Source organism: Euleptes europaea, chromosome 14 (assembly GCF_029931775.1).
Source record: "Euleptes europaea isolate rEulEur1 chromosome 14, rEulEur1.hap1, whole genome shotgun sequence".
Classification (NCBI taxonomy): Eukaryota; Metazoa; Chordata; class Lepidosauria; order Squamata; family Sphaerodactylidae; genus Euleptes; species Euleptes europaea.
This window is the reverse complement of record NC_079325.1, coordinates 18,917,348-18,940,197: the sequence shown is the minus strand read 5'-3', so window position 1 is coordinate 18,940,197 and position 22,850 is coordinate 18,917,348. Positions and strand designations below refer to the sequence as shown.

Genomic DNA, 22,850 nt, shown 5'->3' with positions numbered 1-22,850 from the left:
ACCACAGTGAGGATACTGCCATGGAAGGATGGGTGCTGTGAGCCTTCCCCACACCTAGGGTTGCCAACCTCCAGGTGGCAGCAGGAGATCTGGGATTACAACTGATCTCCAGGTGACAGAGATCACTTCCCCTGGAGAAAATGGCCAGTTTGGAAGGTGGAATTAATGGCATTATACCCCACTGAAGCCCTTGCCTTCCCCAAACCCTGTCCTGTCCAGACTTCACCCCCAAAATCTTCAGGAATTTCCCCGGCCAGAGCTGACACTCTTTCCCACGCCTCTGGCTCATGCTCACTCCTTTCTTGGGGCTGGAGTGGCCCCGATGAAGGGCAGATTCGGGTGGTCCCAGTGGGGGGTGCCCCCACCAGCCATCAGCCGAACAGGATCTTCCCGGTAGCCTTAATGCCCAATCTGCCCATGAATCTATGGAGTACCCCATGCCCATTCTGTACCAAAAGGATTCCCTTTATGTGTGTGTGGTGCCTTCAAGTCGCAGCTGACTTATGGCGACCCTTTTTGGGGTTTCCATGGCAAGAGACTATCAGAGGTGGTTTGCCAGTGCCTTCCTCTGCCCAGCAACCTTGGTATTCCTTGGTGGTCTCCCATCCAAATACTAACCAGGGCTGACCCTGTTTGCTTCTGAGATCTGACGAGATCAGGCTAGCCTGGGCCATCCAGGTCAGAGCCCCTTTATCTATAAGGTGAAGAAAAACGTGCACACAGTTTCATGCAGTTAGATGCTGGCATTCCTTTAATGAAACAATATGCAATGATTACGTTATCGATTGCAGCTAATTGCAGCAGTCTCTCTTGCTGTCCAGGTGTGAAGATCCCCTGGGTGTTATTCTTTACTCTCTTAGTTGTGATAATGAACCCCCGCAGAGACAAACACCCAGCTACAGCTTTAATTGGATGTAATCCAAAAAAAACATTACATCATTTTCTTGGAAAGTTGTGGGCAGGCTATACATCCCTGACTGTTTCCTTATCTCAGCCCAAAATACATCTCCCATTTCAGACGACAGAGCAAATTTAATGCTGTTCTTGCTTGCTTATGTGGCCAATAGTTTGGATTTGGTTCACTATTTGGATTTGGTTCACTACTGGATTTGGTACACTATTGAAGAAGAGTTGGTTTTTATATCCCACTTTTCTCTACCAAAAGGAGACTCAAACTGGCTTACAATCACCTTCCCACCCACCACCCACAACAGGCACCTTGTGAGGTAGGTGAGGCTGAGAGAGTTCTGAGAGAACTGTGACTAGCCCAAGGTTTCCCAGCAAGCTTCAATGTGGAGGAGCGGGGAATCAAACCAGGTTCTCCAGATTAGAGTCTGCCACTCTTAACCACTACACCACGCTGGCTCCCACATAAGCAAGAACAGCATGTAACTTGCTACATGGCCACTCACACCTCACCAGAAATTCAGCTCCCTACCCTCCACCCCAGATTTTAAACCCAAAACTACAAAGGTATACACGCTAAATTCAGAAAGGCATGCTAATGGGTATTAACAGCTTCCTCTTCACAAAAAGTAACATTTCTGAGCAATTTACTTTTTTCTTTCAATATAAAAAAGAGTGATATCGGAACCCCCTCCTTGGCTCAAACCAAGAGGCTTGTTTGGCTCAGGAGAAGTGCTGAGGAACCAACCGGGGGAAGTTGCTGATTCAAAGGAGCAAGTTGTCTCGCTGCCTTTGGTCTGGTTGTAGAAAGTGAACTCTGTGGATTCCTCCTTTTTCTTATAAAGCTCCATAATATCTCCTGCCTAAGAAAACATGAAGGTTTAGTTAGACATGTGCTGTTGTCTCAATAGGATTTTCCTCTTCACAAGAAAAGTGTGTGTGTGTGGGAGTTCCTCCTGACCCCCCATTCACAGAGATGCAGATTTAAAGCCTAGTAGAAGCCTCTTTGGTTAAATCACATCTGTGTCCTGGACTTACTTGGCGACCTTTGTTAAACCACTGTGCCCACTTTGCCTCAGCCCTTCAAAACTGATAAAAGGAAGTATTTCTTCCACAACACGGAACTCCCTGCCCCAGGATATGGTGATGGCTGCCAACTTGGAAGGCTTTAAGAGGGGGGTGGACATATTCATGGAGGAGAGGGGTATTAATGGCTACTAGTAAAAATGGATACTAGTCATGATGCATACCTATTCTCTCCAAGATCAGAGGAACAGGTTTAATATATTAGGTACTTTGGAATACAGCCAGGATAATGCTGCTGCAGTGGTCTTGTTTGTGGGCTTCCTAGAGGCACCTGGTTGGCCACGGTGTGAACAGACTGCTGGACCTGATGAGCCTTGGTCTGATCCAGCATACCTTTTCTTATGTTCTTATGTTCCACTCCTGCCCATGGACAATGCAGGGATTGCAACACAGGCCTACCTTAAAGGGCAGTAATAATGCAAAAGTGTTATATGAATGCTAGACATTATTATTTTTCATTTTAAAATGGCAGAGAAGAAAATTCCACTTATGGGCTGGTCTTAACCAGATTTACTTGGAAGTATGTATGTTATCGGTTCATTATTGGGCTGGTAATGTGGGATGTGTAAGATTTTAATTAATTTAATTCTAGCATATTAGAAAAATGTTATTTTTCTATTATATTTGTAAGCTGTGTTTATTTATATAAGTCAGTAAAAAACAGTATAGTCTAATTTAACATGAACAAAGCAGGTGATTTTTCGTATCTGGAACAGGGTGGCATAAAAAAACAACATGGGACCACGGAGATGAGATCAGAGTTAGGGTGGATTTGAGAGGAGGAGATATTCAAATCCTTTTGGAACAAAGGGTTTTTGGAGGAGTATATATAAGACACAGAGGGCGGGGTTTTGTTAGGAGAGACTTTCACTTTTGAAGCCGAAAAGGCCTGAAATGTCTTCCTCTTTTGCCTGGCAAAATAAAAAGCTTTTTTTCCCCCTTGCTTCTTAAACCTGGTGTCGTCTCTGTCTCATGGTAATAAAATCTGGCCAGGAAACAAAGTGAATTTACATCCAACAGTAAGGTGCCACCAAAGCAACCTTTTTTAGTTTAACAATGCTAAACCCTTTAGAATACTGCTGCCATTTTCAGTGATTTCCTAGCACAGAGCAGGTATTCTTATCTTACCTTACCTAGTCATACATGTGTAATCTTAGGGATGCCAAACTTGAGGTAGGACCTGGAGTTCTCCCAGAATTATAAATTACCTCCAGACTACAGAAATGGCAACTTCATAGGATTATCTCTATGGCATCACATCCCTGCTGAGCTCCCTCTCATCCCCAGACACTGCCCCTAAATGTCCAGGAATTTCCCAAGCTGGAGTTGGCAACCCTAGTTACTTACCTGTGTGTCCTGGAAAACAGTCTTGAGCCTCCTTTGTGGGGTAGGAGATATATATAACCAAAACCAGACCTTCCCTTTTCGTACCTTGCCTTTTTTAGTGATTATTGTTTAGAATTTTAACTGAAATTGCTATGTTTAAATTGTTAGGACATGTTGTGAGCTGCCCCAAACCCAGCATTGTCAGGGAGGGGCAGGATATCAACCAACCAAATAAATAAAACGATTAAGCCTGATCTGGACATGCAACAGAATGAAGTGGCAGAGTGCCAAGGTGGCAAATTGGACTGTACTACTTCAGACTGAAGTGAGGGGTTACATATCCAGAGTTGCCCCACAGTAATAATTCCCTGTAAGTAGAAAACTAGCACAGGCTAGGAGAAACAGAAGTCCTACGGTGACGTACGCCCCTGCTGAACTCACTCCCCTCTTAAAACTTAAAAATTGCCAGGAACTTTCCGAGCTGAAATTGGCAACTACATCTCAGTCAAACTCAGCCATCCCTCTTGAAGGTGGAAAACGTTTTTTAAAAACCCTTTACACTCAGCCAGCGTGCTCTATCCACCTTCAAAGTATTGCATTTTGGCCACTAGGTGATTTCCATAATTTCCACTAGCCAACATAGCTTTCCATAATTTGTATAAATGAAAGCAGGTAACTGGACATTCTTCCCCTGGTGGCGAGTCACTTTGGCACAGAATATAAGAGGTTAGTATGGAATGTACACAAACCCTAGTTATATGTGATTAAAAGTGAACAAGCATTTACTCAGGAAATACAAAAAAAATACTCAGAAGCAAAAATGAAACTCACCACTAGCTGTAGCTGAGGTCGACCACTTGACTTCACAGTCAGAATGTTTTTCTTATCTTTGGTGCCCATAAAGATAGGTCGCTTACTTGCATCTATGACTTGATTTGGAGTCACTGCCATTAACTGATCTGGAAGGAAACAACGGGCAAAAAAAAGAAAAAAACAGATTTGAGTCCAGTAGCACCTTAGAGACCAACAAGAGTTTCAGGGCATACATTTTTGAGAACCAAACCTGCCTTGGTCTCTAAGGTGCTACTGGACTCAAATCTAACTGTTCCACTGCAGACCAACATGGCAAAAATGCCATCAGTGGTCTGACAGAGGACAAACACCGTTCTCGGATTTAGGAGCAAACAGGAGTTTATGTTTATATAAGAGTAAATGCGTGTTTGTGGTTTCAGTCACTTAAAATACATCCATAGTGAACAATTTTCTCATTGCTGATTGTATTATACTGCATCAGTAGCTTGCACAACTGACCAGCAGTACAAGGCCATTGTAGACGTTATGGCAAACTACAATATACGCTAACCATGGCTTTGAACCCATTAGGGAAACTTGTGTATACTGATGAGCTACAACAGGACAAATAATGCCTCCCCAGGGTCATTTCAAGTTGGGGAAATGGTGCAAGTAGGAAGGCTTAAGCTCCCTCTCCATGTGCATTGTGGTCATAATTAGGGTTCCCAACTTTGACTTGTGAAATCCTGGGGGTGATGCCTGGGGGCATGTATTTTTTGGGGGGAGGAAAAATACCTCAGTAAGGATGTGGTTCTATACAGTCTATCCTCCAAAACTGCCAACTCTGGAGGTTGGCAACACTCCTCATCCAGAGGAGCGCCTGGGAATTAAGTTTCAACATGGAACCCCCAGTGTTGACAGCACATGGGGCAGACCCATAAACAATTTGGCAGGGGAGGAGAACCTTGGGAACATGGCTGCCGGCTGAAGAACAGCTGGGTTCAGCTTCTGTTTCCCTTCTTGCTACAGGTTATTAAGGCTGAGCATGGGCAGAGGCAGGCTTTGGATATAAGACAGAAATCTTGGACCTTGGCTTTTGGCCAATGGCTTGCAGTTTATGGCCCTAAGTAAGATGACCTGGTAGCGGGATGGTTTGGGGGAGGACAGTGGAGGAGTGGGGAATCAAACTCAGTTCTCCAGATTAGAGTCCGCCGCTCTTAACCACTATATTACGCTGTGTGTTGTCAAGTCACACAACTGACTCATGGTGACCCTAGGACCATAGCGTTTTCAAGGCAATAGATAAGCACTGCCATTAGATTTTTATGTTTTGTAAGCTGCTGTAGGTTCCCACCGGGGAGAAAAGCAGGGTAAAAATACTTAAATACATACATGCATACTTCGTGTACTTAGGCCCTCGGAAGTGTGCAGAACCAGTGGAACTTGAACAAAAGAACAGGCAGGTTCGGATGCAAACAAGAAGGAAGGGTAGCAGCCAAGAGAAATCACAGGAACCTGTTGCTCAAACCAGAACTAGAAGGGGATTTAGAAGAGTATTTCGGGTCAGCAAGGCAAGTAGGCAAGGTGGGGGTGGGTAGTTAAGAAATAGAAGATAAGTAGAGGGTGTTCAGGGGGTCTCTTTCAGAGTTAAGGATCTGGTGCAGAAGCAAGGAAAAGGTCACCAATTCCAAGGCAAGTCTTCCTGATAGCTTGATTACCCAGCTCCAGAAGTTGGAAATGGGCGAAACCAGTGAGCATGGTGGTAAAGAACTGAGAAGTGCCGATAAAAGGAACTGTACTTAAGTACTTTGGCTGTTACCTTCTGCATTGGTATTGTTTGGAGCTGCTACTAATTCTCCATTCTGCAGGAAGAGGAATTTCTGGTTGGTATCCCAAATTCTGTAGAACCAGGGTTCCTCTAGACTCACAATCGAGAATGCATCTAGATTCACAAGCAAGGGGGGAATATATATGCATAAATAAATATACAGCCACACAAACACACACTTTCACACTTGCAAAGAAAACAGATACTGATCTCATAGGAGGAGTGAAGAAGTTGTTCAGCGGTGACCACCATGAAAACGTTATAATTTGTGGGTTGCCTCATTTAGTTTTCATGTTATGGGCTGCAGTTTTACAAAGAGTATGCGCGAAATGCCAGGTGTCCTGGTTTTCTAAGGCACAACTAGTCTTCATTTCTAATGCAAGTCTTAAGAGTGTCCTCCACTGTAAAAGTATTGTGTACACAGTCCACTAAATGGATTCATAGTTCCAGAGTTTTGGTGCTTCAACCAAGAAGGCCCTCTCCCGGGTTGCCACCCACCTAACCTGAGAAGGTGGTGGCACCTAAAGCAGGACCTTGAAAGATTTATTTTTCATTTATTTTATTACAGCCAAAGGCCAGCATAAAATATAAAATATACATCCTATGATAAAATTGTACAGCTTTCGCTTACAGCATCTCAGCTATACTAATTAATCTGAAGGCTTTCCCATAAATGCCTTCCATTTCCAGCAAACATAAGAGCAAAATTTTGCTACGGAATATGAAATATAAGTCACCCTGTCTTCCAGTAGGTATTCTACCAAGGAGGCCTCAGAGGTGTAAGAGTGTACAAAATGAGATAGGGAGTAATTAAACTATTTCTGGCATCATCATAATGTTCACAATGGAGCAAAATATGTGCTAGCGTCTTCACCATATCCATGTAAAAAGAGCATTTGCATGTCTCTCTTGGGCAATGGAGAAACCTTCCTGAAAGTACAGCAGGTGGAAGGGCATCAAATCGGGCTCTAGAAAAAGGCCCATCTTGATGTTGGGGAAGTAATTGAGGTTAGATAAGGGGCTGAATTAGTGCCTATCCATGACCTGGTGTTTTTAAAGTAGTTAGAAAGAAGAGCATTGTCATTTTGAAACTCAATATCAATGAGACGTTGATGGACCACAGACTTGGCTTGGACCTTGAAAGATGACTGTAGGGATCTGGTAGGTTCATAAGGGAGTAGGCAGTCTTTCAAGTAGGTTCATAAGGGAGCAAGTGGTCCTTTGTCTCCAGACATGATCTTGTTCAGGCAAAAATCTGCAACAAACCCGTACATGAGTACATTTTCAGTGCTTTGAGCGATGTTGGAGCCCATGAAGCAGCCCTGTTCAGATGTTTGATTTTGGTGCTCCAACTATACATAACAGGAGCATTCACTATCTGCAATCTTCCCAACACACATATTGTATGAATAGGGGCAAAGTTCATATTTTCCAAGTGTGTACAGCTTCAGTAAATGCAAATGGAACTCCAGATTTTTGAAGGGCCTTGTTCATGCGTACCAAAGCTTTCCAAGCATGGAAAATACACTTGCCCCTGTTCATGCAAAATGGCTACTGAATGCTCCAGGAGAACTGCAGATAGTGTGCACTCCAATGTGTGGTTGGAGCACCAAAACAACATCTGTACAGCATTCATATAGGGGCTCATTGCCGACATTCAGCTTTATATGTATACAGCCAGGAACAGGGCCAGAAGATGCAAGCATGCACATGCATTATTTGCAACATACAGTTTATTTAGGAACTGCATCCACTGAATGTTTTAGGTTGTGATCCACATAGTAATTAAGTCAAAGTATTTTTGTGTCACAACTTGTACAATCATTGCCCCACCTAACAACTAGAGAGGAGACCAAATGTTGCAAGCATGCTGGCTAAAGTTTTTTAGTATCCCCTTTTTAATTTTGTTTCTGTCTTCGGAGCATTTGTTTTCACTCAGCTTATTTCCTTGTGCCGAATGTTCCCCTGTAAAAAAAGAATGCATTTTCTAAGTTCGAACCTTTGTCTACATAGACATTCCATAAAATCACAAATACCTATAAATGGCATAAACATTGTACGGGCATATAGATGACTTTTAGCCTTAAAGAACTGACAGGGCCTGTGTGGTAATGGATCATCTGGACTCACCAGCGGAGCTTAATCTGTCTGGGACACATCCTACTAAGAAAGGGATGTACATGTGAAGGAACACAGGGAAGATTCCTCTTTGGGCTGTGGCTAAGGTTGCCAACCTCCAGGTACTAGCTGGAGACCTCCTGCTATTACAACTGATTTCCAGCCGATAGAGATCAGTTCACCTGAGAAAACGGCCATTTTGGCAATTGGACTGTATGGCATTGAAGTCCCTCCCCTCTCCAAACCTCCTCCTCCTCAGGCTCCACCCCCAAAACCTCCCATTGGTGGTGAAGAGAGACCTGACAATCCTAGCTGTGGAATGGACTCACTTTATTTAAGGATGGTGATGAGATAAGCTTGCCAGCCCCATAAGTGGTCAGCCGACTGTGTGGCAGAAGGTTGGGGCTAACTTTTTTACCTTTTTTCTTCCCAAAGTTATGGAATAAATCTGCCATTTCCTGGTCCACCGTACTCCTTGCATGATTCATACTTGCTGCTTCTTCCATATTCTGGATTCTTCTCTAGGATTAGTTCAGGGCACTGTGGTTGCCTCTTCTGCGGTTGCAGCTCAAATACTGGGAGGAACTGTTAAAAGAAGATGTCTTCTTAGACCCAAACTATACATTACAATTTAGGATCAGGAGAACAGGCCAACAGTTGTCATTCTTCTCCTCATGAGAGGGCAGACAGTCTAGCACAGGAGTAGGCAACCCCCAGCATGTGTGCCAAACAGAGGCACACCAGGCTATTTTGTTTGGCACACATGGCTAATCCTCTGCCCAAGGGACTGAGGGAGGTTCTTGGAGGCAACCAAAACTCCTGGATCTTGGCTTGTTTTCAATCCATCTGCCCCTCACACACACCCTTTTCTCTGCTGGCACACCAACATTGTCACAGGTAGACACTGCAGTTTTTTTTACCTCCAGCCCAAAAAGGTTGCTTATCCCTCATAAAGCACGAAGAAAGTAAATTCCAAAAAGGTAGCAGGAAGCTAAGGAGACAGTACCTGGATGGAATGGCAAATCTTGTGCCTTGGCTGAAGGTTCTCTTTCTCTCTCTCTCTCTCTCTCTCTCTCTCTCTCTGCTTTCCTTTGGTGTTTGTAGGACGCTTTATAGCTACTCAGTAGGAGTGACTTCATGCTGAGGGAGGGAAATTTTCCAGATCAGTAATGTACCGGTAAGCCTTGTTACAGGTTGCTCTCCAAACGCAAAAAAACATGCTTCACTCCTGAAGCTTTCAAATCACTGGACCAGTTCTCACAGGCCTTTTTGAATGAGGTGATGTCTGCGTGATTTGTCTTAAAGAGGGATCCCAGCCAATTTCAGAAGACTTTTCAAGGCCCAGTGAACTGCTATCAGGATCGATGCTATTTCACGCACCAAAAGAGCAGGCCCTTGTTCAGAGGTATTTCTGACTTTGAACCCCTCTTGACTATGACTGAGACAAAATATTTTCCATTCAAAATATTTTAAAGCTGCTGAATCTCCAATTCAAGAATCCCTTCTAAGTTCTATGGGTTGGTTCCAGATAGCTTTTTCACTCAAGTTTCCTCCTTACTACAGCCCCTTGCCATCCTACATGGCTTTTGTCCATGCATGTCCCATGATCCCCCGCATAAGCTGGGACCTTTCCTTTTTCACTACTCTATGAATTCAGAATGGCTCAACGTTCCAGACTCATACAGACATCCACCCCTCTGTTACATCTTTCTGGAATGCAGACTGTGTGTTTGATGTGCAAATGACCTACACATTTCCACTAGAATAGTGGTTAAGATTCAGCTTGGTTTCACTGCTTGGACCTCACCATAAATCTCACCCATACTATGGCTTGAAAGACACTATTCCTTTCCCTCGGTTTCCCAAGAATTAATTGCTAGGAACCTGGCAATTAATCCACAATTACACTGTGACTCACTTAATGTCTGGCAACAACTGGGGCACCAGTTTGGACATTCATTTCTTCAAGTAGTTGCATCTTGCTCTTTCGAAATTGAACCTGCCTGCCATGAAAGCTCTTTTCAGAGGTGTTAAACATTTCACTGGAGCCACTCCCAGAATAGTTTCAAGACTTCCTTCCTTGTTTGGTCAATAGCAGCATCATTCCTTTACATCCAGAGTGCCTAACTAGTACCATGCTGTAGTCATTGCTATGTTGAAGCTGATTTAAAATGTACCTGACCCAGCAATATCACTTAAAAGTCTAGAAACCACTTATATGTTTCAATTTCTTTCCACAGAGCAAAATGTCCTGCTAAAAACATAATTTAGGTAGGCAGAAATTCGCCATCCACTTCAGGGCAGTGTCAGGTGGGATATTAGAAGAGACAGATACAAAATACATGCATGCCATGTTGGCTGTTTAGTGTGCACATGTATCATTTTGAGGTGTTTATCCCTTTAAAAAACATCAGAGAGGGGCTGATTTTTTGTTGTTGTTTAAATACGTTTGTGTCTTTCACCGTTGATACACTTCACATTTTTTGCACATAGTTATTGTACCTGACTCCAAAAACACCAAATACAAAGCTGCCCTTTGAGCTTGGTCCAATTCATACAATTATTTTAGGCCTCGTTTTATCCTGCCAAGGAGCTACTCATTATACTGTTCCCAGATCTTGTCTTGCAAACAAGCACTGGGAGTTCTGAGTTAAAATATAGAATGTCAGATGGCCATTCGCAACCCAGGATGACAAAAGACAATGTCAGCAAAAGGATTAAATTCTGTGTTTTTCAAGTCTAAATCCAAAAAACGTGTTCAATAAGGCTACCCCAATGCCTGGCAAAAGCTCACTTGGTCCATTCTTCATTGCCATACTGTTAGATGCAACAGACCCTGATTACGTCTCAGTGGCTCCCGTGATTGGCCGGGAGATGTATATAATCCCTTCTAGAGCCAGTGTGGTAGAGTGGTTAAGGTGTCAGACTAGGACCTGGGAAACCAAGGTTCAAATCCCCACTCATGCATGGAAGCTTGCTGGGTGACCTTGGGCCAGTCACATACTCTCAGCCCTATCCTGGTAAGTATTTAGATGGGAGACATCCAAGGAATACCAGGGGCATGACACAGAGGTAGGCAATGAGAAGAAAAAGAGGAGGAAGAAGAAGAGTTGGTTTTTATATGCCGACTTTCTCTACCACTTAAGGAAGACTCAAACCAGCTTACAATCACCGTCCCTTCCCCTCCCCACAACAGACACCCTGTGAGGTGGGTGAGGCTGAGAGTGTGTGACTAGCCCAAGGTCACCCAGCTGGCTTCGTGTGTAGGAGTGGGGAAACCAACCCTGTTCACCAGATTAGCCTCCGCCGCTCATGTGGAGGAGTAGGGAATCAAACCCGGTTCTCCGGATCAGAGTCCACACAGCTCCAGCCACCGCTCTTAACTACTACACCACACTGGCTCTTACTCACAAGGCACATGAACTGTTTGGATCTGTGTGGTGTGAAGGCTCAGGGAGGAAAAGATGAAAAGTTGAGCACCTGTAGGTACTTAAGTCTGACACTTTAGAGTTTTCCCTTACAGCATGCTCTGCTAGCTGAGGGAAAACTCCTCTTTATCATTGTTCCTTCTTGGAAGGAATTATATCATTAATGACAGTGTATTGTGTTATGTAAGTGACCCACCCATAGTGATTCAGCTAAATGAGAATTATGGGAAACTTTGCCAAAACCTATGTTATACTCTGACCCCGGCTAGCCTGATCTTGTCAGATCTCAGAAGCTAAGCAGGGTCAACCTGGCTAGTACTTGGATGGGTCACCACCAAGGAAGTCCAGGGTTGCTACACAAAGGCAGGCAATAGCAAACCACTTCTGTTTGTCTCTTGCCTTGACAACCTTAATAGGTTGCCCTAAGTCGGCTACTACTTAACAGTGTTTTCTTGCCACCAAGTTATACTCAAGTTAATTTTTTTTTCCTGATTACTATGGAATTGCATGTATCTCTGCCCCAGGATGGCCAGAACATCCTTGCTGGCAGTTTAAATTTTTTTCCTTTTTATCCTCCAAACACTTGCACAGAGATTCTCCAGAAGATTAAGCAAAAACAGCTCTCTGTACAGACAAACACAAGAGCAATTCTGCTAGATCAGACCAATAGTTAATTTACAGAGCAATCCTAACTGGGGGGGGGGATAGGAGTTGGTGTGACCTCTGTTCTGGCATTAGTGCCACTTGCGCTGGCTAAGGTGACACAAACGCCAGCACAGGGCTACTTACACTGGGAGCCTTGGGTGCCAGCACAGCCTCGCCAGCAGTGTTTTCCCAGTGCAAGGAAAAATTCTATCTTTAATAACAGTTTCCACTAATTTACCTGGAACAGTCATTAGGTGAACAGTTCTATAATTTCCTGGAACTCCTCTGGATCCATTTCGAAACATTGGTGTCACGTTTGCTGCCTTCTAATCCTTTGGATGGCCCAGGCTAGCCCAATCTTGTCAGATATTGGAAGCCAAGCAGGGCCAGTGTCAGGCTCAGGCGTCTACCCCTAGCATCCCTGTTAAGTCCGCGTGGGGAGGACACACGAAGTCGAGACGGAGTTCCAACACAACGCGTTTATTGAGGTCCAGAACAGAACTAGGGAACACTGTGGAAATGGTCCTGCTTATATGCTCCTCTGGCCGCCCGCGGCCACTCCCCCCATGATCCGTGATAGCGGGGAAAACAACCTTGGGGTACCAATGGCACGTGCCGGCTTAGGGCCAATGGCACGCGCTGGCTTTGGCCAATCACGTGAGCAGGGCTTTGGAGCCTTCACCCAAGACTCAAGCTCTGACATTCCCCTGCATATCCCCTAACTACTGGTATATACATACACAACAATCCCAAAGCAAACTCGTCCAGGCAAATGGCTCTGAAGCAGTAAGACTTTATTAGGAGCAAAAAGGCAAATAAAAGACCTAACTGTCTAAAGACAGAGCAAGTCTGCTAATGGCACTACATGGGTTGAATACATGATTAAAACGCTTCAGCCGGAGAAAGTAAAACAAAGTGAAACAATTCTGAGATAACAGTTCCCAGGGCAAGGTAGACAACACAACAGCTGCGGATAACAGGATGAGCGAATAACAGGATAACAGGAGGAGTGGAACTATACACAAAGTGTGTAGCATGTGAACCAGGAACTTGAACTGAAGCCAGAGCCTGGCCTGCTCATGCCAAGAGCCCTTCTTCAGGTAACTTTGGGCAGGACCTGACAGACAGCCCGGGATAGTGCTTAGAAGGGAGACCACCAAATGTCCAGGGTTGCTATGCAGAGACTTCATTTTATGGCTTTCTTGATTGTGTTCATTAGCCATTTTTGTGTGTGCCGTCAAGCCACAGCTGACTTATAGCGACCCCGTGGGGTTTTCAAGGCAAGAGACACTTGGAGGTGGTTTACTATTGCCTGCCTCTGCATCATGACCCTGGTATTCCTTGGAGGTTGCCCATCTAAATACTTACCAGGGTTGTCCCTGCTTAGCTTCTGACATCTGACTAGATCAGGCTAGCCTGGTGCTATCAAGGTCAGGGCTCATTAGCCATTAACCTCTTGTTGGTACCTTTCCTGATCTGTGCTTTTTCCTGATCTGTGCTTTTTCTATCTGAGCTTCTGTCATTGTGGATTTAAATAATTTCTAAACCTCCTGAAAGAATATGAATCTCTTATTCTCACATTCAGCTTTCCTTTGGACAATCCTCTCATTTTGTTAGAAGTTTCCTCTTCTGAAATCAAAATCTTCCAGCAAATGACAACTACTGTCCATGGTCCACATTTCTGTAATTTCCAAGTGACTGATCTCATGATGAAGCACAATAATCAGCAAGATTAAAAAGAAAAAAAATGTTCTGGTAACAGCACATACGGAAGATTCCTAAATCTGTCACCTGAAGGTACCAGTATTTGAAAATATCATTTGGGGAGCTGTATTTTTCTGCGGCTGATCTAGATGTCTCTTCCTGAATACTGCATTGAAGACGATGAGTTGAAGCTTTAAATTTTATAACAGTCTCCAATAAAGGTAGAAGCCAAAGCACATTTGGCAATTTTAATTCTGACTGTCTTGATTTTTAAGTCTACTAGATAAGTAGTTGGGACTGTTAGATTTGAAAATTATTGCTTTAGGCTCAAATAGGCAAGGCACTGTGAGATCCATGAATGGAGCTCTCCGTGGTGTTTTCCCCTTTTAAATAAGACCTGATTCCAACCAGGACTGCAACATAAAAGAGGAGGGTAAGCCTTGGCCTGGTATGGATGCCTACATGTTTGCTCCACTTGGGGCATATGAGTCCCTGGAGCCATTTCAGGTTAGGAAAATCACATGGGAGGGAAGGCTGAAATGGGCAACCTCTTTGTACCATGGTCCTGATCAGCATCAGTTAGCAGCATGCCTGATTTTCAGATAAAAAGACTGAGCTCCATTCCTGGAACTCCCAGTGTCTTATCTAGTAGACCCAAGATTTAGTCATGATAGGGACGGCATGTTTGTCATTGGGTGATGACTACTCCATTCAGGGTAGCTAATGAGGGTGTGATAAGTTTCTATAATTACAGCAACCTGTTTGAGTATTGACCTCCCAAAAATATTGCAACAGAGAGGAACTGCATCATCCGAGTATGTCCAAAGAGAAGCAATTGTCTTCTAAGCTTAGAAAATGTCCACGAGGGAGAACCTATTTTTAAGGCGAGGGCCCGGGAGCATAGTAAGTAACAACAGTTTGGTTTGTCTGCCTCTTGAGCACATCAAGAGGGTTTTCCCCTTCCCACAATAGCGAACAACTGCAACTCTTTATCTGAGAGCCTAAATGTACTACTGTATTGTGACCTCAATCTTTTTTTTTTAATCCTTTGTGTAGGAAATCCTCCTCTGCCAACTAAGCATAAAGGTCAGTGGCTCTTCTATTTCTTATAATTTCACTTTATTGATGTCAGTGGGAATTAGCATGATTCCCTGAACCTCAAAGATTACTTTGGAACTGTTTGTTGTAGTCTGATTCTCTTCTCTCTCCCCCCCCCCCCCGCACCCATAAAGAAAGTTACTTCCTGTTGAAAATTGCCTGTCAGGGCTCTGGCTTCCTGACAATGCCATTTAAAAGTCAAACAGCAGTAGCTTGTGTACAGGCGGTTCTTGCACACCCTCTAGAGGATTAATGTGAAAACAGAGTGATCGCTGTTTTCATAAGCGACGCTGAAGTCCTTTCTGGATAGTGAAAAAGAACCGGTACTCATCCTGATAAGTCTGATATCCATGTGGAGGAAAGCATTCCAAAGGGCTAACACCTTTCTTGTACTGGATAGCCATACTGGTGTGCTGCAAAACAGATGTGTACAATAGGGTCCCCAACGCAGAAAACATCAAGACATGAAAACATTTCAACATCAAAACAGCATTTAAAATTAACGATTAAATAAAAACATATATACAAATACACATGACACCACAATAAGGATGGAGGGCCAATAAGAGTTACTTGGGGCTACACCAAACAAAACAAAGTCTTCACCCACTGGTGGAAGATATCGATAGAAGGAGACAGATGAATATTCCTGGGGTGTTTGTGTTTCTTTGGAATATTTACTAATCCAGTAGCTGATATTTGCCTAAAGTCATGAAGTAAAACTTCACAGCTAAGTGATTTGAGCCTTAGCCAGAGCAAACCCTCCCTCCACAGCACTGAAATCTCTTTACCTGATTTGAGAAGTTCCATCAAAATTAATGGAACTGAGATCCAGTTTAAAATGACTGTTCCAGTTTAACTGACTGTCCAGTTAAACAATCATTACTAGTTTTGCAGATTTTGTTTCTATTAGATGAGTTAACCAGAGATCCATAATGTATTTATTTATTCACTTCATTTATATCCTGCCTTTCTCCCCATTGGGGACTCCAAAGCAGCTTACATCATTTCCCTCTTCTCTGTTTATCCTCACAACAACCTGTAGGTTAGGCTGAGAGTGTGTGACTGGGCCAAGGTCACCCAGCAAGCTTCCTGTATCTTCCAGATCCTAATCTGATACTCTATGCACTATCCCTCACTGAAGGCTTGTTTTACTGTTTCACAAACCTGTCGTGCATTTCTGGGGGATTTGTGGCTAGCCGCTTGCTGAAGGTTGCGATCTATCCATACATGTGGTCTATCAACCATCTTCCAAGGAGCTCAAAGCACCGTTCTGAACCTCATTTTATCCTCACAATAATCCTGTGAAGTGGGTGAAACTAGTCCAGGGTCACCCTGTGAGCTTCGGCTTCGTTATGGAGAACTGAACTGGGTTTCGCCATCACAGTCAACAACCTAAGCATGCCGCCCCTACACCGGCTGCCCCTACTACGCTTTGCTATTTAACTACTCCTGTTGAAAAGGGAGATAGAAGCGCTGGGCTATTGGCAACCTCAACGGTGTGGAACAATTTAGCACACACGTGTTGAAAGCAGCTGTGTGTACTAAATCGGTCTTTTCGATTAGTAATGTTAAAATTATTTCTTGCAAGTTGGGTCGCTATTTCGATTGCACAACTGCGTTGAACAGCATGGCGATGTAATCTGTTTGATTGGCCTTTTTTCCTTTTTGTCTCTTTAATTGTATTGCTGCTATTCCTATTCCCCCCTTTTTTCCTTGTGTACCCCCCTATATAGAAAAATAATGGGGGGGGGGGAGAAAGCAGCTGTGGGAATAAGGCCATCCTCCCCTGCAGAGTCCGATAACTTGTCTGGAAGCAACCCAGGCTGCTGCACGAACTTGTTGCGGCGGCGCCTCGCCCTTTTGGGCAGACGCGCCTCCCCCCCCCCGCCCCGTAAAAAAAAGTCCAGGGCAAAGCGGGCACAAGGGGCGGTCACGTGACATGGGGGCGAAGAGTTGGCGCGTCCCAGGACAGAGGTTTGTCACGTGACTCTTTGCAGGCGTGCAAGCAGAGACTAGGGGGCGATTCTTTGGTTTGCAGTTTGCATTTCCAGGTTGTGTTGGAAGCCTTTGCTTCTTTCTTCAGAGAGATACCCAACGCTCTTCACGGAATACGAGATTGATGGGTTTTGCATAGCGGAGACTTGCAAGCAAGACGTACCCGATGAGAGCCGGTGTGGTGTCATAAGTTGGGAGCATTGGGTTCAGATCCCCCACGGTTTATCTTGGGCCGGCCACTGTCGCTCTCTGTCAGCCTTATCTACTTCAGAGGTAGCCGTGTTAGTCTGTCTGCCGTAGTAGAAAAGGGCAAGAGTCCAGTAGCACCTTAAAGACGAACAAAAATATTTTCTGGTAGGGTATGCGCTTTCGTGAGCCACAGGTCACTTGTATCTGAAGAAGTGAGCTGTGGCTCACGAAAGCTCATACCCTACCAGAAAATATTTTTGTTCGTCTTTAAGGTGCTACTGGACTCTTGCTCTTTTCTACTACTACTTCAAGGGGTTGGTGTTGTGAGAGACCGTAGCTGTCCGGGACACCCTGAGCCAGTGCCTTCCTCTGCACAGCAACCCTGGTATTCCTTGGTGGTCTCCCATCCAAATACTAACCAGGGCTGACCCTGCTTAGCTTCCAAGATCTGATGAGATCCTTGCAGTACTGTCAAGTAGACCTATAACACTATCTTTATATTACACATGGAAGGGGGGGAGCTAAAAGTAGCTTTTTGACACCTTTGCAATGCCCCCCCCCCCGCGCTGTCAAGTCACAGCTGGTTTATGGCGACCCCTTTTGGGGTTTTCAAGGCAAGAGACTAACAGAGGTGGTTTGCCAGTGCCTTCCTCTGCACAGCAACCCTGGTCTTCCTTGGTGGTCTCCCACCCAAATACTAACCAGGGCCGACCCTGCTTAGCTTCTGAGATCTGACGAGATCAGGCTAGCCTGGGCTATCCAGGTCAGGGTATGCTTTAATTAAGTTGACATATTATAATAATGACAAAAATACGGAAGAACTGGATGCTCACTGGAATGTAACAATCTCAAGGATGGAAAAAATGCTCCAGTGTGTAAATCGAAGAGAGGGAGTGATGTAATTATCATTGGATTTTAGATAACTAGATAGCGTATTGTTTGGCTCAATGGTATAGATATTTAGTTACATTGCAGCACGGTTTTAGTTGATTTTCAAGAGTTTGTAGTATGTGTATTTTAGTAATGTTGTATTTCCGTTTTCTTTTATGGTTATATTCTCATTTTCTAAGAAAGAAAGAAAGAAAGAAAGAAAGAAAGAGAGAGAGAGAGAGAGAGAGAGAGAAAGAAAGAAAGAAAGAAAGAAAGAAAGAGAGAAAGAAAGAGAGAAAGAAAGAAAGAAAGAGAGAAAGAAAGAAAAAGAAAGAAAGAAAGAAAAAGAAAGAGAAAGAAAAAGAAAGAGAGAAAGAAAGAGAGAGAAAGAAAAAGAAAGAAAAAGAAAGAGAGAAAGAAAGAAAAAGAAAGAGAGAGAAAGAAAAAGAAAGAGAAAGAGAAAGAAAGAAAAAGAAAGAGAAAGAGAAAGAAAGAAAAAGAAAGAGAAAGAAAGAGAGAAAGAAAGAAAAAGAAAGAGAAAGAGAGAAAGAAAGAGAGAGAAAGAAAGAAAGAAAGAAAAAGAAAGAGAGAAAGAAAGAAAAAGAGAGAGAGAAAGAGAAAGAAAGAAAGAAAAAGAGAGAGAGAGAGAGAGAGAGAGAGAGAAAGAAAGAAAGAAAGAAAGAAAGAAAGAAAGAAAGAAAGAAAGAAAGAAAGAAAGAAAGAAAGAAAGAAAGAAAGGACATTTCGTCGGTTGCTCAGGAGCCACGAGAGGAAAGCCCCTCCCGCCCCTCCAGGACTTCTCAACCCATACCGGAAATGGAGAGGCGGCCTTTGCCTACCTCTATGCCCGGCTGAAGGGAGCGAGGGCCAGTCCCCGCTCACGTGACCGGTCAGGAAGCGGGTTGGTTTGTGTGCGCGATGACGCCGGGGGTGACGCGAGGCGGCGGCGAGCGGAGAGGGCGTGGCCAGCGGTTGGCGCTGTCAAGCCCCGCTCGGCGTCGTGAGAGGAGGGAGGACGGTGCAGGCGCTGGCAGGTAAAAGAGCGGCCTGAGCGGGGAGAACCGGGCGGGTGGGCCGCGGCCGAGCGGAGACCCCGGAGCGGCGCGGTGGGGGTCGGGGAGCGGGGCCTGGCCTGGCCGGCGCCCAGGCAACGGCCGCTGCCGGCCCCTCAGCGCCGGAGTGTCCTTGGGAGCGGGATGATGGGGGGGGGGAGGTGAGAGCCAGGAGGGCGGGCCAGTGCCCACATGCCCGCCCCGCCGCCGCCACCCCCTCCCCGCCAGGGAGTCGGGTCTTTTCCCACGCCTTCGTTAGGCACTGGGGTTCTCTCACCCCGTTTTCCAATAACAGCTGTTAAAAACTGGACGCAGCTGCCAATCAACAAGGAGGGAGAGATGTTGGGCCGGGACTCCTTGAGCGAATCCCTTATTTATGCTTTGTATTAATTTTTTATATTAGGTGTTGATTTAATAATGTTGGATACGACAAGAACAGGTTAATTAAAACAATATTGGGGTTAGTTCCGTTAGCAAAAGTTTATGCAATTCATTTTTAGATGGGAGAGGGAGAGGGGGGGAAGTCGTTTTAGTGTTAAATTAGAGATATTACTTGTTTTACTTTTTATTATTACTATTATATTGTTTTTGTTGATACATTAAATGAAGAAAATAAAAAAATATATTATTAAAAAAAAAGAGATGTTGGGCCGGGCCAGGCATGATAAGAGGGTGCTGCATCGGCCCTTCGTTGCTGTAGCCGGTTCACACTAAGAGGTCATCTCTACATCCCACTGCTTTTGCAAGGGGTTCTTCGCCTCTTCTCTCTTCGTGGCCTTTAAGAAGTCAGGTGCTCTTTGCATGAGACCGTCAAGGTAGCCTTTTTTAAAATCATCGTTTTTCTATAGCTTCAAGTATTCATCTGCAGTACTTTGTTGGGTTGAGAGCTCTGATGCACAACTCCAGATGAATACTGGGGAGCTCCCAATCCTCTGTGCGGTGGACTTCTTTTGATGTGCACCAGAAAGTTTTCTGCCTGGTGCTGGTGCTGGGAGGGTGAGATAAGTTCCTGGGGGTGAATGTAATTATTCCATTTTCCTTTTGTTTCCATTTATGCATGGGAGGTTTTGCCTTGGGTTTGCCGCTCTCTAGATGCACATTTTCCCCATCCAAATTTTCAAAACTCAAAAATAAGCCCCCCATGCAGAGTTTTGAGAATTTGGATGGGGGAAAAATGTGCATCTAGAGAGCGGCAAACCCAAGGCAAAACCTCCCATGCATAAATGACCGTGTTGTGTTTTTTTCTGGTGTTTGCTTTCACTTTGCAAAGTGAGGGTCCTCCTGCCTCCCTCTTTATTTCTTTCTGCTGGTGGTGAAGCTGTTGCTGGGGCAAAGTAATTTTAAGCAAACTATGAAGAAAATGTAGAAAAGAGCAAGAGTCCAGTAGCACCTTAAAGACTAACAAAAATATTTTCTGGCAGGGTATGAGCTTTCATGAGCCACAGCTCACTTCTTCAGATACCCTGCTCATACCCTGCCAGAAAATATTTTTGTTAAGTCTTTAAGGTGCTACTGGACGCTTGCTCTTTTCTACTATTGCAGACAGACTAACACGGCTACCCACTGTGAATTATGAAGAAAATGGAAAGTTTGGGTGCCTGATACCCAGCTGGGCCACTTTGTAAAAAGTAGCAGCAGAAGAAGAGCTTGCTTTAATACCCCGTTTTCTTCTCCCTTTAAGGAGTCTCAAAGCATATTACAATCACCTTCCCCTCCCCACAACAGACACCTTGTGAGGTAGGTGGGGCTGAGAGAGTTCAGAGAGGATTGTGACTGGCCCAAGGCCACCCAGCAGGCTTCATGTGAAGGAGCGGGGAAGCAAACATGGTTCTCCAGATTAGAGTTTGCCACTCTTAAGCACTACACCACACTGGCTCAAACCCCCTGCCACCAATCTCATCTCCCCCACTGCATTCTTATATTTTCGCTTCAGCTTAAGAAATGGCTAAGGGGGCAGGTGGGAGAGTTGGGATGAAGGCTGCGGAGGTAAAGGTAATAAAAGAGGGAGTGTGAATGAAAGACCAAGAACTAGAGAGCTTAAAAAGTCCAGAAGCAGGGCAGTACACGAATGCCAGGAAACACAGTACATGCTGTTGCACCCATGGGGAACACATTGGGGATCATTTGTATATTGTGCTAGGGATTCTGTGTTGGATGCAAGATCCTCTTTGGTTGTTACTGTTCTATACATGTACTCTCATGCCAGTTTTCCAGCAGTAGAGAGAAACCTGCAGAGTGGCAATCTCCCTGTACCAGTTTGTTTCTGTGATACTAGTAAGCTTCCAAAATAGTTCATGCATACTCAGACCTACTAAGATCTTTCTCATGGAAGCCAATTAAGCAAGCTGCACTTTTTCACTGTCAGCTGAAATATTTGCTCCATCTCTTTGTGAGTGTTCCTCATCTAGAGTTTGTTGGGGGGGGGGGTTGCTGCTAAGTTACAGCTGACTTATAGTGACTTAAAAAGGTAAAGGTCCCCTGTGCAAGCACTGGGTCATTCCTGACCCATGGGGACTTACAGTAGGGTTTTCAAGCCAAGAGACGTTCAGAGGTGGTTTGCCATTGCCTGCCTCCAGTATGAGACCCTGGTATTCATTGGTGGTCTCCCATCCAAATACCAACCAAGGCCAACCCTGCTTAGCTTCCGAGATCTGACGAGGCTAGCCTGGGCTATCCGTGTCAGGGCTCTATTAGAATACACTTGGTTAAGACTCGCCTTTGACTTCTGTTTTCTTCCTGTTATGTGAGTCCAGTTATTGCATATAAAAAATGCAGATTGTTCGGAATGTTTCCTGCTAGCCTTACCCCAGGTACCTTCAGAGTAGAAATGTTGATTATACAAAAGTTAACTAGTTATAGCTTGCAGGCAGTATCCATTATATATAATGATTAGTGTTAATAGTGTGCAACTGGCCTATAATGACTCAGTTTAATGTGTACATCCTGCCTGAGCAGACATACTTGAAAGAAGGAAGTTCAGCATGTGGCATAAGCAGTTACACCCTGACCTGGATAACTAAGCGGGTCAGCCCTGGCTAGTATTTGGATGGGAGTACACCAAGAAAGTGAGGGTTGTGATGCAGAGGCAGGCAATGTAAACCACCTCTGAACATCTCTTGCCTTGAAAACCCTGCAGGGTCACCATAAGTCCACTGTGACTTGATGGCAGAAAAACAAGCAGTTATACTTAATAAAATATGCTCTAAACATAAATTTGATCTAGATCAGTGGTTGAGGTCATTCACTATCATACTTAACGTGCCATCCAATGTAAATCCTCCCCCCACCCCAATTTGATTTAGTGACAAAGGGTTGCTGTGCCCTCCTGCCCTCCTTCAAAGTGACTGGAAAGCATAACTGGAGCTCAGAGCTGCCCCCATTTCCTTGGTGGGGTTTTTTCCCTGCAGTTCATCCCTTAATCTGTAGATTTTGTAGGCTCCCAGCTCTCATTTTGATAACTTGCATTTTTAAGGGGTGAACTGACATTCTTTACAGGCAGAGCTGTAGAATACCCTCATAAGTATTTTATCCATGCCAACATGTAATATCTGTGTTGGAAGACACAATTGAAATCATTCTTGTTGCCGTACAATTCCTGCTTATTGACATGTAGAAGAGAACTTAGTTGCAGAATGAACTGGGCACATCTAGAACTAAAACCATAAATATATGAAGCTAGGTGTGAAGCATCCAGTTCTCTCTGTAGGTGTGGTGCCATACTTTATGTGTCATTCACCATTTATGTGAACAATTTATCTTTCTGGATGTTCACTTTCACATATTTGCCACAGGAAACTCCAATGTACCCGT

The 22,850-nt window shown here is 44.4% G+C and overlaps 1 protein-coding gene across 1 annotated transcript; it reads right to left on the bottom strand.

Moving 5' to 3' along the window:
• Window positions 1-1,553: 1,553 nt before the first annotated feature.
• LOC130487314 (interleukin-36 receptor antagonist protein-like) lies at window positions 1,554-8,562 on the bottom strand. The gene is made up of 4 exons (XM_056860803.1): window positions 8,475-8,562; window positions 5,930-6,052; window positions 4,150-4,277; window positions 1,554-1,769 (listed from the first exon to the last, which is right to left on the bottom strand). Exons 1-4 carry the CDS (start codon window positions 8,560-8,562, stop codon window positions 1,554-1,556), a joined length of 555 nt encoding a protein of 184 aa, XP_056716781.1.
• Window positions 8,563-22,850: the final 14,288 nt, after the last annotated feature.

Coding starts and splice junctions, on each gene's coding strand:
- LOC130487314 (XM_056860803.1), bottom strand. CDS start 8,562: ATGGAAGAAGCAGCAAGTATGAATCATGCAAGGAGTACGGTGGACCAG. Junction 4,278..5,929: donor AAACAATACCAATGCAGAAG/GTAACAGCCAAA, acceptor GTTTCCTTCCAG/ATCAGTTAATGGCAGTGACT. Junction 1,770..4,149: donor GACCTCAGCTACAGCTAGTG/GTGAGTTTCATT, acceptor ATGTTTTCTTAG/GCAGGAGATATTATGGAGCT.